Source organism: Colias eurytheme, chromosome 23 (genome assembly GCF_061535395.1).
Source record: "Colias eurytheme isolate Ceu_HAF_F1 chromosome 23, ilColEury1 Martin Lab GWU primary, whole genome shotgun sequence".
Taxonomy (NCBI): Eukaryota; Metazoa; Arthropoda; class Insecta; order Lepidoptera; family Pieridae; genus Colias; species Colias eurytheme.
This window is the reverse complement of record NC_143002.1, coordinates 489,842-505,480: the sequence shown is the minus strand read 5'-3', so window position 1 is coordinate 505,480 and position 15,639 is coordinate 489,842. Positions and strand designations below refer to the sequence as shown.

At 34.3% G+C, this 15,639-nt stretch overlaps 1 protein-coding gene across 2 annotated transcripts in view; it reads left to right on the top strand.

The window, feature by feature from the left end:
* LOC149898084 (thyrotropin-releasing hormone receptor-like) overlaps nt 1-15,639 on the top strand; it is a 62,544-nt gene that overhangs the window by 37,185 nt on the left and 9,720 nt on the right. The window contains exons 3-4 of one of the 2 annotated variants that reach the window (XM_090115393.1): nt 2,823-3,003; nt 14,358-15,632. In XM_090115393.1, the coding sequence (XP_089971519.1) occupies nt 2,823-3,003; nt 14,358-15,435 (1,259 nt within the window). In that variant the 3' untranslated portion in view covers nt 15,436-15,632. Of the gene's footprint in view, nt 1-2,822; nt 3,004-14,357; nt 15,633-15,639 lie in introns of those variants that run through there. The other variant, XM_090115392.1, reaches the window with a different exon arrangement.

Genomic DNA, 15,639 nt, shown 5'->3' with positions numbered 1-15,639 from the left:
TTATTGACATGTTATAAAATAAATACGTATTTTCTTATCAAATAGCCTTCAAACAAACAATCCTTTTTATTTCAACGTTAATAGCATGTTTGTCTTAATGAAATGCATTTAATTAATTTGTTTACAAGTAGAATGCTATAGGAGATAATCCGCCATTTTAGTAAGAGCATACATTGAAAGCTATTTCATTTAGCTTTATTTATTTACTAGCGACCCGCCCCGGCTTCGCACGGGTGCAATGCTGATACTAAATACACTACAGAAAAACCGGCCAAGTGCGAGTCGGGCTCGCGCACAAAGGGTTCCGTAGCAGCAAATATAATAAATTACAGTTAAATCAACCTATCTCAAAAACTATAAGAGATACTTTGATCAAACCAAAAATCGTTGAAAGAGTTAATTAGCATGCATCACCTCTATTTTTTTTAGAATTTTATACCCCGTAGTTATAAAAATAGAGGGGGGGGGACATACTTTTTACGACTTTGAGAGCTGATATCTCAAAAACCGTTCACTTTAAGAAAAATGTTTTTTAGAAAACTTTATATCATTTTAAAAGACCTTTCCATTGATACCCCACACGGGTATGTACATCGAAAAAAAAAATTTCATCCCTCAGTTACATGTATGGGGGGCCCCACCCCCAATTCTTTTTTTTACTATTTAGTGTCATATTTTTGTAGCGGTTCATACAACACATATTCCCATCAAATTTCATCACTGTAGTACTTATAGTTTCCGAGTAAATCGGCTGTGACAGACGGACAGACGGACAGACGGACAGACGGACATGACGAAACTATAAGGGTTCCGTTTTTGCCATTTTGGCTACGGAACCCTAAAAACTGTGAACGTTGTATACGGGCGAACGGCCTGTACCGCCGCAAACGCTACGTCCCGCAATTTTTAAATCTGTAATATCTTCGAAAATATTCACTTAAATCATACGGTGTAAAGGGCAATATAGATCTATATTAAATGAACAATGTATAGAAGGTATTTAATTGGTTAAGGATTAATGCTGTATTGGTTAAAATCGCATCGAAAATTAGCCATTATTTGTCGTAAAAATTAAATGACAAAAAAAAGTTATTGTGGGTTATCCATAAGAGATAGACATATACCATCGCGGACTTTTCTGTAGACCTTTTCAATGTGCATAATACTTAGTACATTATTTTGATAAAACTCGTAGGGTTCAGCCTGCGTTTGCAATGTAAGCGGGAAAAATGTAATTTTTTACGACATCACATTAGAAACCTCAAAAATAACAGTACTTCTCCACTATTTAATGGATGTTATTATACATATAAACCTTCCTCTTGAATCACTCCATCTATTAAAAAAAACCGCATCAAAATCCGTTGCGTACTTTCAAAGATTTAAGCGTACAAAGGGACATAGGGACAGGGAAAGCGACTTTGTTTTATACTATGTAGTGATTAGCTTTCCGCCCGCGGCTTTGCCCGTGTATTCCAAGGAAAAATCGCCTTGCTTCTATACTAAATTATCTTAACCTCTGTACCAAATTTCATCAAAATCAGTTCAGTGGTTTGAGGCGAGACGAACAGACAAACGAGTTTCTATATGAAATATTGTTAGGATTGCGTGAAGACTTCTAACACTAGTTGCTGGTGCCGGCTTTGTCCGAGTTGTTCCTGGATAAACTTACATAAAGATTACACATGGCCTGGGTTCGATTTCCATAAACTAAAGACTGTCTTGATTGAATCCTAGAAGTTCAGTGAACGACAGAACATCGTATTATAATTATCAGTAAGATATAATTTAAAAACTAAAGAACTTGATACAACCGTTACTTTCACATTACATAAACTTCGATTTTATTAAAAAAATAAAATCATGTATAGATATGAACCCACGTATGTACCTAAGTTATAAAGTATTGCTTCTAAAAATTATAGAAAATGTTAGAATATACAAGTAACGGGTTTTAACTAAGATAATATTAGATAGAGCTTATCAATAGAACAGCATGCGGGTATAATTTATCACTTTAGACTTATCAAGCGATGAGGGACTTAGGAAATTAGGTTTAGGTTGGGAAATGTAATTATCTGTATGTTATAGATGATGTCATAATATCTGTTCTATTCAACGGAAAATACTGGCACTTGCGAACTTAAATAATGCATCAAAAACGTTTAATAAATTTCTGAGATATAAGTTTTTCTTATTGTTAATTTAATAATTTTCATTGAGATTCATCTTTATATATCACTTTATACTTTACTAGCTTTCCACCCGCAGCTTCGCCCGCGCAGTCATAGAAAAACCCGCATAGTTCCCGTTCCCGTGGGATTTCCGGGATAAAACCTATCCTATTTCCCGGGGTAAAAAGTAGCCTATGTCCTTTCTCGGGTATCAAAATATCTCTATACCAAATTTCATGCAAATTGGTTCAGTAGTTAAGGCGTGATTGAGTAACAGACAGACAGACAGAGTTACTTTCGCATTTATAATATTAGTATGGATTGAAGAAAATGTTATTCGTGTAACAATAAATGGTAATGTACTATAGGAAGAGCGAGATATTCTAACGCAAGCATTTAAATGCTTAAAGGATGTCTCAAAGACTGATATAATTGTTAACAAATTTGTAACTGAATAAATATTTTTGATTTGGATTTTGATAAATAATATAGCATCGAATCCTATTTTGTAATCTCCAATCTCTATCATGTATCAAAATTATTTCGTAATATTTTGATGTTAAACAAAAAATCGTATTAATGTCAATAATTACTAATCGCTAAAAAACATATAAAAATTCTTTCAATTAATAAAACACTATATTACAGGTCTAGCAGTGCCCTTCGTCGAGTTAACAGTCGCCCACGCGTCCGTACTTACCATTCTGGCGATCAGCTTCGAGAGATACTACGCGATTTGTGAGCCCCTCCGAGCTGGCTACGTGTGCACCAAGACAAGGGCCACGTTGATATGTGCGCTGGCGTGGTTCTTTGCTGCTTTGTTTACTAGGTATGTATTGGCGTGGCTTGATGAGCGAGCAATGTATTGTAAAGCTGGAAAAGTGTGGTTCTTTGCCGCTTTGTTAACTAGGGATGTATTTGGTAAGGGAACAATGGATTGTGAAGTTGTAAAAGTGTGGTAGGGTAGCGGTAAATGTGCGCTGGCGTGGTTCTTTGCTGCTTTGTTTACTAGGTACGTATTGGCGTGGCTTGATGAGCGCGCAATGGACTGTGATGTTTGGAAAGTGTGCTTTTAAGTTTGCTGCTATATTAATTATTGGGAATGTATTTGGTGAGGGGATAATGGATTGTGATGTTGGAATGTGTGGTAAAAAAAGTGAAGTCCCGTGTCCCCGTAGTGGGGTAAGGGGCAGATGCATTATTCATACATCTGTTTCACTGATCGATTTTCTTTAGGGACAAGTAGGTGATCAGCCTTCTGTGTCCTGCCAGACCGAGACATTTTTTTTTCTTCGTCTCCACCGGGTATCGAACCCAGGGCCCCTCGGTTCTACGCTCAAGCCCCAACCACTGTACCAAGGAGGCGGTCTGTGTGGAATGTGTGGTAGGGTAGCGTTAAATGTGTGCTGGCGTGGTTATTTGCCGCTGAACACAGTAGGTATGTATTCTAGGACGCTTGGTGAGCGAGCAATGGATTGTGATGATGAAAAAGTGTGATAGAGCCTTTGCATGTTGGGAAAGTATGCTAGAATAACTTGAATATGTGCGCTGGCGTGGTTCTTTGCTGCTTTTGTTAACTAGGAATGTATTTGGTGAGGGAACGATGGATTGTGAAGTATGGTAAGTGTGGTAGGGTAGCGTTAACATGCGCGCTGGCGTGGTTCCTCGCTGCTTTGTTTAGTTTAGTAAACAAAGCATCAAGCCACCTTGATGAGCGAGCAATGGATAGCGATGTTGGGAAAGTATGGTGATCGGCTATGGTAATATGTGCGCTGGCGTGGTTGTTTGCTGCTTTGTTTAGTAGATGTGTATTTGGGGCGCTTGGTGAGCGAGCAATGTATCGTGTTAATGGGAAAGTCTAAGGGTGTGATTTCGATTAATAAAGTAATTATAAGGTAAACAGATCTTTAAGGTGATAACCAAATAAGAATTAATTAAGAATGATGTTTAAATGAATGACAAGATTTTTAAATATGAAGTATGTTTTGCGCCTTGAATCTATCGAACTGATTTTATCACATTTGTCAATGAAAATAACATAGCTTCGTTATTCTTTTAGTAAAAGCGAAGCGAAGACGAATTGTTAGAATTATGCGAAATATTTCACAAGCATATAAATTGGTTTTGTTTGGTTTGGTGTGATATTACCATGTTTTAAATGCATAATACGCACAAAATATTTATAATGCTATATCGATACCCCACATAGAAACTTCTGGGGTTCGCTTGTGTGTTTTGTATTTCTGCTGTTACCAAATACTTATTAAATTAATTATAAAAATACTATTTCGAAATTATATTAGGATGGGTTTGATAGTTGTTTCGTGTTAATAAACACGAATTTTGAAAACTTTTGAAAATAAAGATTAATATTTTGGGTTCGTGTCTACTAACTTTTATGTGAAAATAATAGAATTTTAATTAATTAAATAGATAAAGAATAAGTTATTGTTTTCCACATTTATAAAATTTCATTGATTTTAAATGATTTAAGAACAAAAGATTTCCGTGATATTATTGCAACAATTGTATAAATTATTTTTTATTTTTTGTTATAATCAAGAATAGATAGGCAGACGAGGTAAAAAGTTTGTTTTAAAAAATGTTGAGATTTTTAACTATACTTAAATAACTACCGTAAATACGGAAAATAGGTAAAATTCATAACATTAATAGGTACAATTTATATCCAATTTGCAAGAACTAATCAAACAGAAAACGCAGCGTTCCAAATATTCCACCATTGAATACTCAATAAAGCATTAAATTTCAGGAAATTCGACAATTAGTTCGCAATATAAAGTTCTGTGGAACTTCTGTATCGAAAGTTCTGGAAGCTTCGATGGGACAATTGTTAATCCATTGTTTGATGACAGTTGGCGACATCTGTTTCTGAGAATTGAATACTGCATCGGGTCAAAAGCAGGAATTACTTGCGATATAATAGATTTAGTATTCATATAGATTGAAGCTTTTTATTAAAATTTGAAAATCTCACGTCAAGTAAATATTTTTTTCGGGATTATATTCACACACGGCACGATCTGATCCCATACTAAGCTTTCGCTTGTGTTATGGAAACCAGATGGCTGATAAACATACATATATAATTTTAAATAAATACTTTTAGTATAGATAATTAACACCCAGACACAGAGCAAACATCTATGTTTATCACTCAAATATTTGCCCCGGGTGGGAATCGAACCCACGACCAGTGGCTTGGAAGGCAGGGTCACTACCAACCAAGCCAACCGGCCAGTCAAAGTAAATGAAAGGGCTTGTAAAAAATTACATTAAAAAGTTCTAGACTATTCAATGTATCAAATTGGGTAATATAATAATTGTTAAAACTTTTTAAGAGGGTCTATATTTACGTTAAATTTACTTTTTATAAATAAGTTCTAAGCAAGTAAAAGTTGAACATAACAACTTTAAAATAAATCGCGCTAAAACAGTTTTTATCATAAATAATTTTATCTACAACAAGAATAACCTTCTAAATTATTCCTTTGTTTCAAATTCAACATAGCATCGCACCCATAAAGTATAGAAATAACTCCGAGAGCGCAACCCTAACGAATAAAACTCCTCGATATCTTGTGATACGCTGTCAAAACGTCCACTAAATTGGCTCGCAGGTTTCCTTACACTTAAAACTTTTCATATTTAACGTTCAGCATTTTTCAAGCTATACTTTCGGGCCATTTGATATGTAAAGTTGAATTGACTAAGCAATAGGGCTGTCAGAAATGGGAATATATTGAACAAGTTTTGATATGCAGACGTTTTCTGGGATGAAGGGCTATTTTTTATTCAGATTTATTGGATAGTTGATGCACGTGACTGCGTTCGCGCTAAATGAGACTTGTCGAGCAAGCGTAATTGAATAGTAAATAATTTAACAAATCTTTCGGAGTAATTATGTGGTTATGATATTTGAAAAAATTAACACACAAAAAAACAATCGCTAGCTGCAGCTGAACTACAGAACCGATTTGCATGGGATTTGGAATAAAAAATAGCTGAAAACAAAGGCTAGTATTTTAAAAAACAAATTGTGTTGAAATTGCGTTAAGTTTTTCCTCATAGGCAATTTTTTTCAAAAATCAACTCAATATGATTGAAATTGGTTAAAGTTTTTTTTCGCACGTGAAACCTCGGAGCATAACTAGTTTTATTTATCTATATATACATGAGTCCTTAAGGGCCTATCTTTATCCAGATCACATGAAACATAATGAACCGTTTCGAGCTTTTTATAGCACTTGAAATGATCATTAGCAGAGAGATAAATTAGTATGCGTGATTACCTTTGGAATTAACGACTACCGTTTAAACGTTTTCATATTAGAAAAGGCGGTTTTTAAATGAGACTGGTTTAGTTATAGTAACATACATTTACATATTTCTTTAAAAAATATTTAAAGCAGAAAATAGAGAAGAAAGATCTTCGTATTGATATCTTCCTTATTTAGTTCCTATAGTATGTCTTGATAATGCTAAAATAACGTGTGATAATTACTTATAATATACAAGTAGAATTAAGTCAATATTTCATCGTGCTACTAGTAATGTGAATCGGATTGTGTTTATCTGTGCCAAATTACGTAAAGCTCTTTTCAGCAATTTGATTACTCAAACTCAAACATTTATATATTCAAACTAGCGGTCCGCCCCGGCTTCGCCCGTGGTACATATGAAAAATAGATGTTGGCCGATTCTCAGACTTACCCGATATGCACAGAAAATTTCATGAGAATCGGTCCACCCGTTTCGGAGGAGTATGCAGACTAACATTGTGACACGAGAATCTATACATTAAAATCGTAGGAAAGTCAAAACTGTACATTGAATATTTTTTTAAAAGAATACATAATCCATGATCTATAATCGATATAGAAGCCAAAAATATAGTTTTTAGAATTTTTGTCTGTTTGTCTGTTTGTCTGTTTGTCTGTTTGTCTGTATGTTTGACCGAGCTAATCTCGAAAAGTACTGCATAGATTTACTTCAAATTTTGCATGAATATTCCTTAGAGGTCGGGTGAGGATAGTTTAAACATATTATCATGATATCACCTTCGGGGGAGGAGCTGTGAGCCTTTATTTTTCTTACATATTCTGTGTACTACGACAGCGTACAATCTAAAGACTCATGTTTAAATGTTGGTTTCGAGTAAGCCATGCTATTATCTAGCTTTACAAAATAAAAACTATGTCATTTACGTAATTTGGGCAGAGAAACAGTTAAATGAATCTTAGCAGTATAAAGACAAATTTGAAACAGCGCCATCTATGAAGTGTTATAAAAATCAAACACACGTTAACTATTGGAAATTAATAATCAAATGACGCATATATAAATGTTGTTTGACAATATCTAGATTGACACTATAAAAATTATGCCATTTAAGTAACTTGGGAAGAGAAACATAGTTTAAAGAATGTAAGTTGTATAATGTTAATTTTGTAACAGCGCCATCTATGAGATTTCGTAAAAATCAAATCAATTTAGATGTTAACACTACTGAATACACAGTTGGAAATTAATAATTTAAATATAATTATGTTATTTATTTAACTCTTTAGCCCATATCTTCCCTTCCCTATAAGGTATATTTCGTGTAAATAATAAATATACTACATTTTTTTAAAGTGAGGGTAGATGTTTATTATTTTAAGTAAAACTAGACACCATTATCTAAAGTTAATCTAATATTGATTGCGTTCATTAGTTACAATTTTAAAAATCTTCGTATTTTATAAATTTACTAGCTTACCGCCCGCGGGTTCGTCCGCTTTGTCTAAAACCTAATAAATTATATTATACTAAAACCTTCCTCTTGAATCAGTCTATCTATTAAAAAAACCGCATCAAAATCCGTTGCGAAGTTTTAAAGATTTAAGCATACAAAGGGACATAGGGACAGAGAAAGCGACTTTTTTTATACTATGTAGTGATATTTATAAAGCAATTGAATGCCATAAAACCAAAAATATCAAATGCAATCTTCGTGTTTTGTGAATTTTCACCATCATGCGTTCCCACAAAAAGTAAGTTGTTACTTATAGGTATTTATTTTTTATAATGATAGCAATTCATGTTTTTTGTTGATATTTTATAAATATAATATCATTTTCATTATTTAATTCTTCGACATGTCGGTTTCCTCACGATGTTTTCCTTCACCGTTCGAGCAGTGGTGATGTTACAACATGCGCAGATAAATTGAAAAATCAATTTATTTCCTGCGCGCTCGCCTGGTCTCGAACCCCGGACTTATCGATTCGAAGTCCGAGGTCTCACCACAGAGCCACCACTGCTTATCTGTAGGTATTATTATTGCTTGGTAATTAATATATTTTCATGTCGTATACCTAATTATAAACATAAGTTTGATGTGTAATTAGCTGGATTTATTTTTACACACTCACAGGCTTATATTTTATCTTAAAAGAGTGTTAATAGTGTAAATCATGATATTTTTTCACAATTAATAATAATCCTTTTTTCTAATGGTGTTGGCATTAAATTAAACCGCGCTGTCATTTCGTTCAAAAAAGTGATGTTATGAGGAGCATATTCGGTCCTCATATCATAAAAAATCTGTGCGAAAACAATAAACACGTGTGAGGCCCTCACGGCAGATCGGGGCGGTCTGACGCGAAGTGGGGACAGCGTTGTCACTGTATCGCTCTTGCCACGCTGTTCAACAGACTTATTCGATAGTTCAGTTTTGTGTTAAGACCGCTGTGACAACCAACCCGTGAGACAACCAAACCCGGTCTCCCCATACTATCCCGTGAGACCGAAACCTTCACTGAGAGGGTATGACGTCTCACAGCTGATCGCAAACGGCATATTGTACTATCCCGTGAGACCGAAACCCTCACTGAGAGGGAATTACGTCTCACTACTGATCACGACAGTCATATTTTATCTCGAGAATCTGAAACTTTACTCAATATGAAGACCGTTTGACAAATGATAGGGTGCATCATAATATTATTCGATCTCTTGAAGATGAACATGAGTATAAGCAATGACTAGAGTAGGGACGCGAATATTACAATTATATGAGACAAGAACGATTAATAAGTTTGTTTAATGAAAGATTAAGAATTGAAACTATTCGGTCTCTGGAAACGGACGAATAGCGAGAGGCCCGTCTTACTGCAGACAGATTTCGTCATAGTCTTAATGACTTGAGGTAAACAATCTACGAATTCGGTGGTGTGGTCTGACAAATATAAAAGTGGGTTTGCTTATAACCTCACAATTGATTACAGATCATCTTCTGTAAAGGCGTAGTATGTTCTTTTTGTAATGCTTTAAAGTGTAGTAAGGAGTCGGCTTTCATTTGAAGATACAACGGAACCTTTGAAATCACTACTTTTAGAGGAACATACTGTGCAATGTAAACTGTTATTAGACAATATTCGCTCTTATAGTAGCGCGTTTCAAATGATCCTTTGGTGCTCAATAATTATCAGAAGGTCCGTTCATGCTTACTTTTAAGATACAAGGTCAAGTTTACCATTTGATAGGATCCCTTTTGCCTGTAGGCCAACCTAAGTTTGTTTAAATAGGTATATTTTGTATTCGACTACAACGAATAGTGGAATACAAGAAATCAATATTTCTCAAATTTAAAACTGAACTCATTTCACAATTTTAGAACAGGTTAATTCGTATGTATGCAGTTTTAAATCGACATTAGAAGCTTTTCCTCAAGATGGTGATATCGGCACTCAGGAACTCCCTGGACGTGTTATAACGCCCAGGCCACAGTATTACAAATTTTTCCTAAAATAGAGCAACGAATGTATTTTTGCATAGCAACGGAGGGGAACTCGCGGGGGGTCAAGTGACGCGTCACGCGGGCCACTTACCACAAACATGTTTAGTTTGTGGTACCGAGCGCGAAAGAAAGTCATCGTGTTTTTAGTAAAGTTACTATGTTAACTAACGTAATTTAATACTTAAGTACATATTCTATAATGGTGTGCTCAAACTGTTAATCTAAATTTAATTTAGATTATTATATTTTGATACTAAGTAATGTAGAATTTAAATCACATTCATTCATGTTTTCTTCAGATTTTAAGATTTTCTTATCAGAGTGTTCAATTTTAAAGTAAGTAGTTAAATTTTATAAGAGACAATAATTAAGAACATTCAAAAATAAAGTGTCACGTATTTTTTTTAAACGACGAATGACGAAAAACGACCTAATCGCGGACGAAGTCGCGGGCAACAGCTAGTTTTATATATTCAAATACGCTTTGAATAGATTAACCATTTAATACCGATTATTATTACTATATTTATTTGCTAAGAATCAATGTATTAAATCCGCACAGAAAATATGCGTTATAAAAACTATAAAAATAAAAATGACAAATGTAATAAGACTTTAATCAAACCACAATAAAAGGCGGTTTATTTTCAACAATACGTACTTACTTGGCAGGTCTGTAAATTACAGTTAACAATACTGATTCTCAGTGACCCAAAAATTGAAAGTAGCCACTTGGATTTCACAAAACATACTTGACCTATTTCTTATATACCAAAAGAAGCAATAATTCTCCAATCTATCCATCGAAATCTAAATACAGAGAAAGTGTTTGTCTCACATCAAAAAAGTCTAGAAAGGCTGAACAAATTCTAATAATTTTTGGTTTGTAGTTGTCTCTACTTGCATTAGCAAAATCACAATTAATAATTTGAAAAGAAAGTCCACCTAAATATGATATTTAAGTTTATTTTGCGTAGTAATGGTAAAATTTTCTGTATTTTGACGATCCACGAGCGCTTTTAAACGAAATCTTCACTATATAGTATAAAACAAAGTCGCTTTCTCTGTCCCTATGTATGCTTAAATCTTTAAAACTACGCAACGGATTTTGATGCGGTTTTTTTTTAATAGATAGAGTGATTCAAGAGGAAGGTTTTAGTATATAAATTATTATGTTATAGACAAAGCGGGCGAAGCCGCGGGTGGAAAGCTAGTTTTGAATAAATAAATATTACAGTTTAGCTTATCGTCTACACGTGCAGAGCCGGGGCGAACAACTAGTTTAATATAATATTTTATAAAGAAGTTTGTACAGAATAAGCGGAGACAGATAAATTCAGCAAGTTTCGTCGATAACGTCAAATGAAATAGAAATATAAATAATAAAGTACAGCTTTGCGAGATTATCCGCGGACGCGTGTCAGAAATCGTGCAATTTATTATATAAATATCATATTCTTGTAAAGATAACTTCTTTTTGTACAATTATTTAGCTGAAATAAAAGGTTTTCTTTTAAACGTTCAAACGTGGGAGGATCATTAAATAAATATTGTTTTCCTAATGGTCTGCTAAGAATATTGAATTAAAACAAAATAAAAAAAATGTATCAATTTTTGTGACGGATTTTATTCATAGAAATCCTATCAGTAGAAATAGGAATTTACTAATAATGCGCGTTCTTTTTCGCGATTCATTTTAATCTATACTTATAATAAATCTGTAGAGAGGCCAATTCTGTACATGAAATATATTAAAAAAAAAACTATGAAGGGGTGATAAGGGATCGCTACTGATGCCAAAAATGCAATCAGTAAAATTTTTGTCTGTCTGTCTGTCTGTATATTCGTTATAGAAACAAAAACTACACGACGGATTTTAACGAAATTTGGCACAATTATTCTTCATACTCCTGGGCAGGTTATAGTAAAAGAATCATGTAAATCGGTGTAGAAACACCAAAGTTATACATGAAATACGCTATAAGTCATCGCGCGTGAATTACAGAATCATGCCATAAGGATTATTTTTGTGTATGAGTTGCCGCGTTCGACGCGCTTCGCGGCGGGAGCTATAAAGGCGGCGGGTCCGCACCCCTTTCGCGTTGTCACGGCATCACGTGTGAACGGCTGAACCGATTTCGATAATTCTTTTCTATTCTTTTCTATTATATATTGAAGTACGAGGATGGTTCTTATGTAGAGAAAACGTAAATATGTATCACGGGCGAAGCCGGGGCGGACCGCTAGTATGCAATATAAAACCGAACTTGCCACTTAAAATTAATTATATTTACTGTATTTAAATGAGAAAAAAAAACACATGTGAAGTTAAACTTCACTTGGACGCGTTGAGAGTAAAATTTCAAGATCGTGTCATGGCAATACCATCACGTCATGGAAAAAAAGCGACATTTTTGAAATATCTTTGAATTTGACTAAGCAGTTTCACTTCTGAACACTAATTTTTTGATCTCTGTTACAAAGTTTTTGAATCAATATCTTCGTTACACAAATTGCATCAAAGAGTCACTGACCCCATCAATGGGTCTTCATTATGTTAACCCCGTCGTGCGATGCAAATTTTTGCTTTAATTAAAAAATAAAGTAGCGATTTAATCCTGTAAGCGGAGCAAGCATTATTGGATAGTGCGCCATGAAACTAGCGTTAAATAGATTTAGAAATATAAAAAGAAACACTTTCTAATTGCTATGTAAAAAGTTAACTACTAGTACCTAGTCTCTTTTTGTGAATGTTTTTTAACTAGAGGTACTTAAATAGTTAGTAATATGACGATTCATAAACGCTTCAGCAAGTAATTGAGCTGAAATAAAGGACGAACAGTAAAACACAAACAAGAAATCTTAATTTCCAAAATCAGAATTATTGTTTGTGAAAAAAATATCAACATCGACTTTTAAAGTAATTGATGTTTTCTAAACTTGTCAAGTACCTTAGTTTTGCTATAAAAACCTGCGATTTATTATGATTATCGAAATTATCCAAACAGTGTCGAGGAATATGTCTAATGTCTATTTATTCATAAACGAAATATATACCAATGATTTAGAAAATTATATCCGCACAATATAACATGCAATTTAAACTAAACTTGGCATATATCAAAGTTTATGTAACCTATTTGATACACAAAAAACTTTAAACCAATATTTAAAATACATGCAACTAGACCAAAAATACCAGTCTTTATATCCAAGAAAAGTAAGATATTCTTAAAACCAATTTATCTATCTTTTATCAATACATAACGTAACCTAAAAGCCACGGTTTATGGCCCCAGAGCAACGGTTTGACGACACTTACTTGCAAGTTCTTCTGCATTTTATGGACCATTCCTGGTACCAGTACTAACTTGTACTGTATTGTTCACAATTTGGGTCGCCTTGTGAAATTGAAAGTAATATTACATGCTAGCTAAGAATACGCTTAAAATAATATGTTTTGATATAATCGCTTTGAGGAAGCAGCGCATAATACTAATATTATAAACGAATGTTTGTAGAATGTACGTTTAGACTGTTACTATTTCACGTGAAAACCGCTGGGCGGATTTTGATGATACTTTGCAGTTGTGTAGCTTACTAGGTACTTATCTTGCTAGATAAGGATAACACATAACACATACCATACATAAGTTATAAAAAATACTTGCTTTTGCCCGCGTGCGGCACAGCTACTTTAATATTTGCTGACCAAGTTTTTCAATTGTAGGCTCTTGAGGTTGTGTTTGCTTCAAGTTTTGCACGGGATTTATTAACTTTTGAGGTAGTGATTACTTAACTACTTAGTACTTACAGATAGACTTTTATTTATCAAGACTTTATCAACAAGACCTAGGAATCGAAAACGGGTTAATATTTTGTTTTTAGAAGTTTCTATTCAATTATGTATCGATAAGGATATAATACAAGTAGCATGGCGTGAATTATTACCCAAAAAGTCTATAATATCACACGATTTTCATATTCAATATCGTTTTGTAATTCAAAAAATACATAATAATTTCATAAAATAATCGTTTAAAAGTGATAATGACAAATCGTGCATGTGATTAACCGCCAAGAACCCTTTGAGAACAAGGTTCGTACACAACAATATATGACAGCTTTGTACGACTAGCTTTACATTCGCACCTCACTATGCTTTGCACCCCTGATTTTATCGTCTTTTCCGTTTTTACATACACATTTTCTTTTTCACACATCATTTGTTATAACATGTTTGTTTTTCCTTTCGGTTGGGTTGTTTTTCGTAGTTTTCCTATCTTTTAATTTAGGTATTGTTTTTCTGTTTGCAATTAGAATGAAATGTTAGAGATTAAAAATTTTGATTTGGTTTTAATGGATTTCTTCTATTTCAGTCCAATCTTGGGGATCGCGGAGCTGCATACAGTGACGAGGCAAGATGGAACGTTCGAGCAATGTCTAACACAAGCTGTGACGTTTTGGGAAATCACATTCTTCGTGATGGTCATAATATTCCTTTACCTGCTACCTCTTATTATTCTAATTGTTCTGTACACAGTTATAGCTAAGAATTTAATATCAGCAGCTTCCAAAGTGGTGATGAATAAGACAGTAGATCCTTACAATGTGAGAGCAAGAAAACAAGTGATTTTAATGTTAGGGACAGTGGTTCTGTGCTTCTTTCTATGCTTAATGCCTTACCGAGTGTTGGCGCTCTGGATAATTGTTACGCCATCAGAACTATCGGACAATATAAGCCCCGAAAAGTGGTATAATTTATTGTATTTTTCTAGAATAATGTTGTATATAAACTCCGCTATAAATCCAATTTTATATAACTTAATGTCATCGAAATTTCGTATAGGGTTCTGCAAAGTGTGTATTTGTTACAAGCGCACTTCTGATAAGAGTCAGAATAGGCGAGTGCAACGAACTGTAACTAACGGGTCGACGACTAGCAGTAGTCTTTCTAGAACAACGAATAGCTTGAAGAAATTGTTCACACATCGAAGTAGTATCGATAAAAGTGACACAGAAGCCGACACCAAAGAAAGCAAAGATACCGTTAAGCACAGCAGATTTTTCGATAGAATATTTAATAACAGACGATTTATAAGGCAGCACTCAGCTCCGGTGTGTGAGGCTAAACCGAAAAAAATAAACAGAATGCGCAGCGAAGGTAACATGACGGAAGTGAGGAATATTTTACACGTAGATAGGACAGGGGACGCGGAGGGCGCGAGATTTATAGGTCATTCCAATGTTAAAAATAGACTGGATGTGGAACTCGATCTGGGTAATCGTGATCAAGGATCGCTCAGACGAAGTGTCCTCATAAACAGCGCTAAAGCCAAAAGTTTAGAAGGCGATGGTCATAAAAAGTTCGTTGTCTATGAAAAGATAAAGGTTGATTGTGTCGTCGGCATCAAATCTAAGAGTGTTGATTACGATTTTCCGGAGAGCTTTGTTTGATCTGTGTAGACATCGAGATAAATTAACCCATTTAGGCTTTTCCACCGATAATGTGCGAGGATGTGTAGCGAGGAATGTGAATGTAAATAACCAATAGTATCGCCACACCCAAACAAAATTATCGTTTTGACAGTCACACTGTAGAGACTGCAAATGTGTGTGTTAACGCTTTATGGTTGGCACATTTGTGACTAGCGTAAAAAA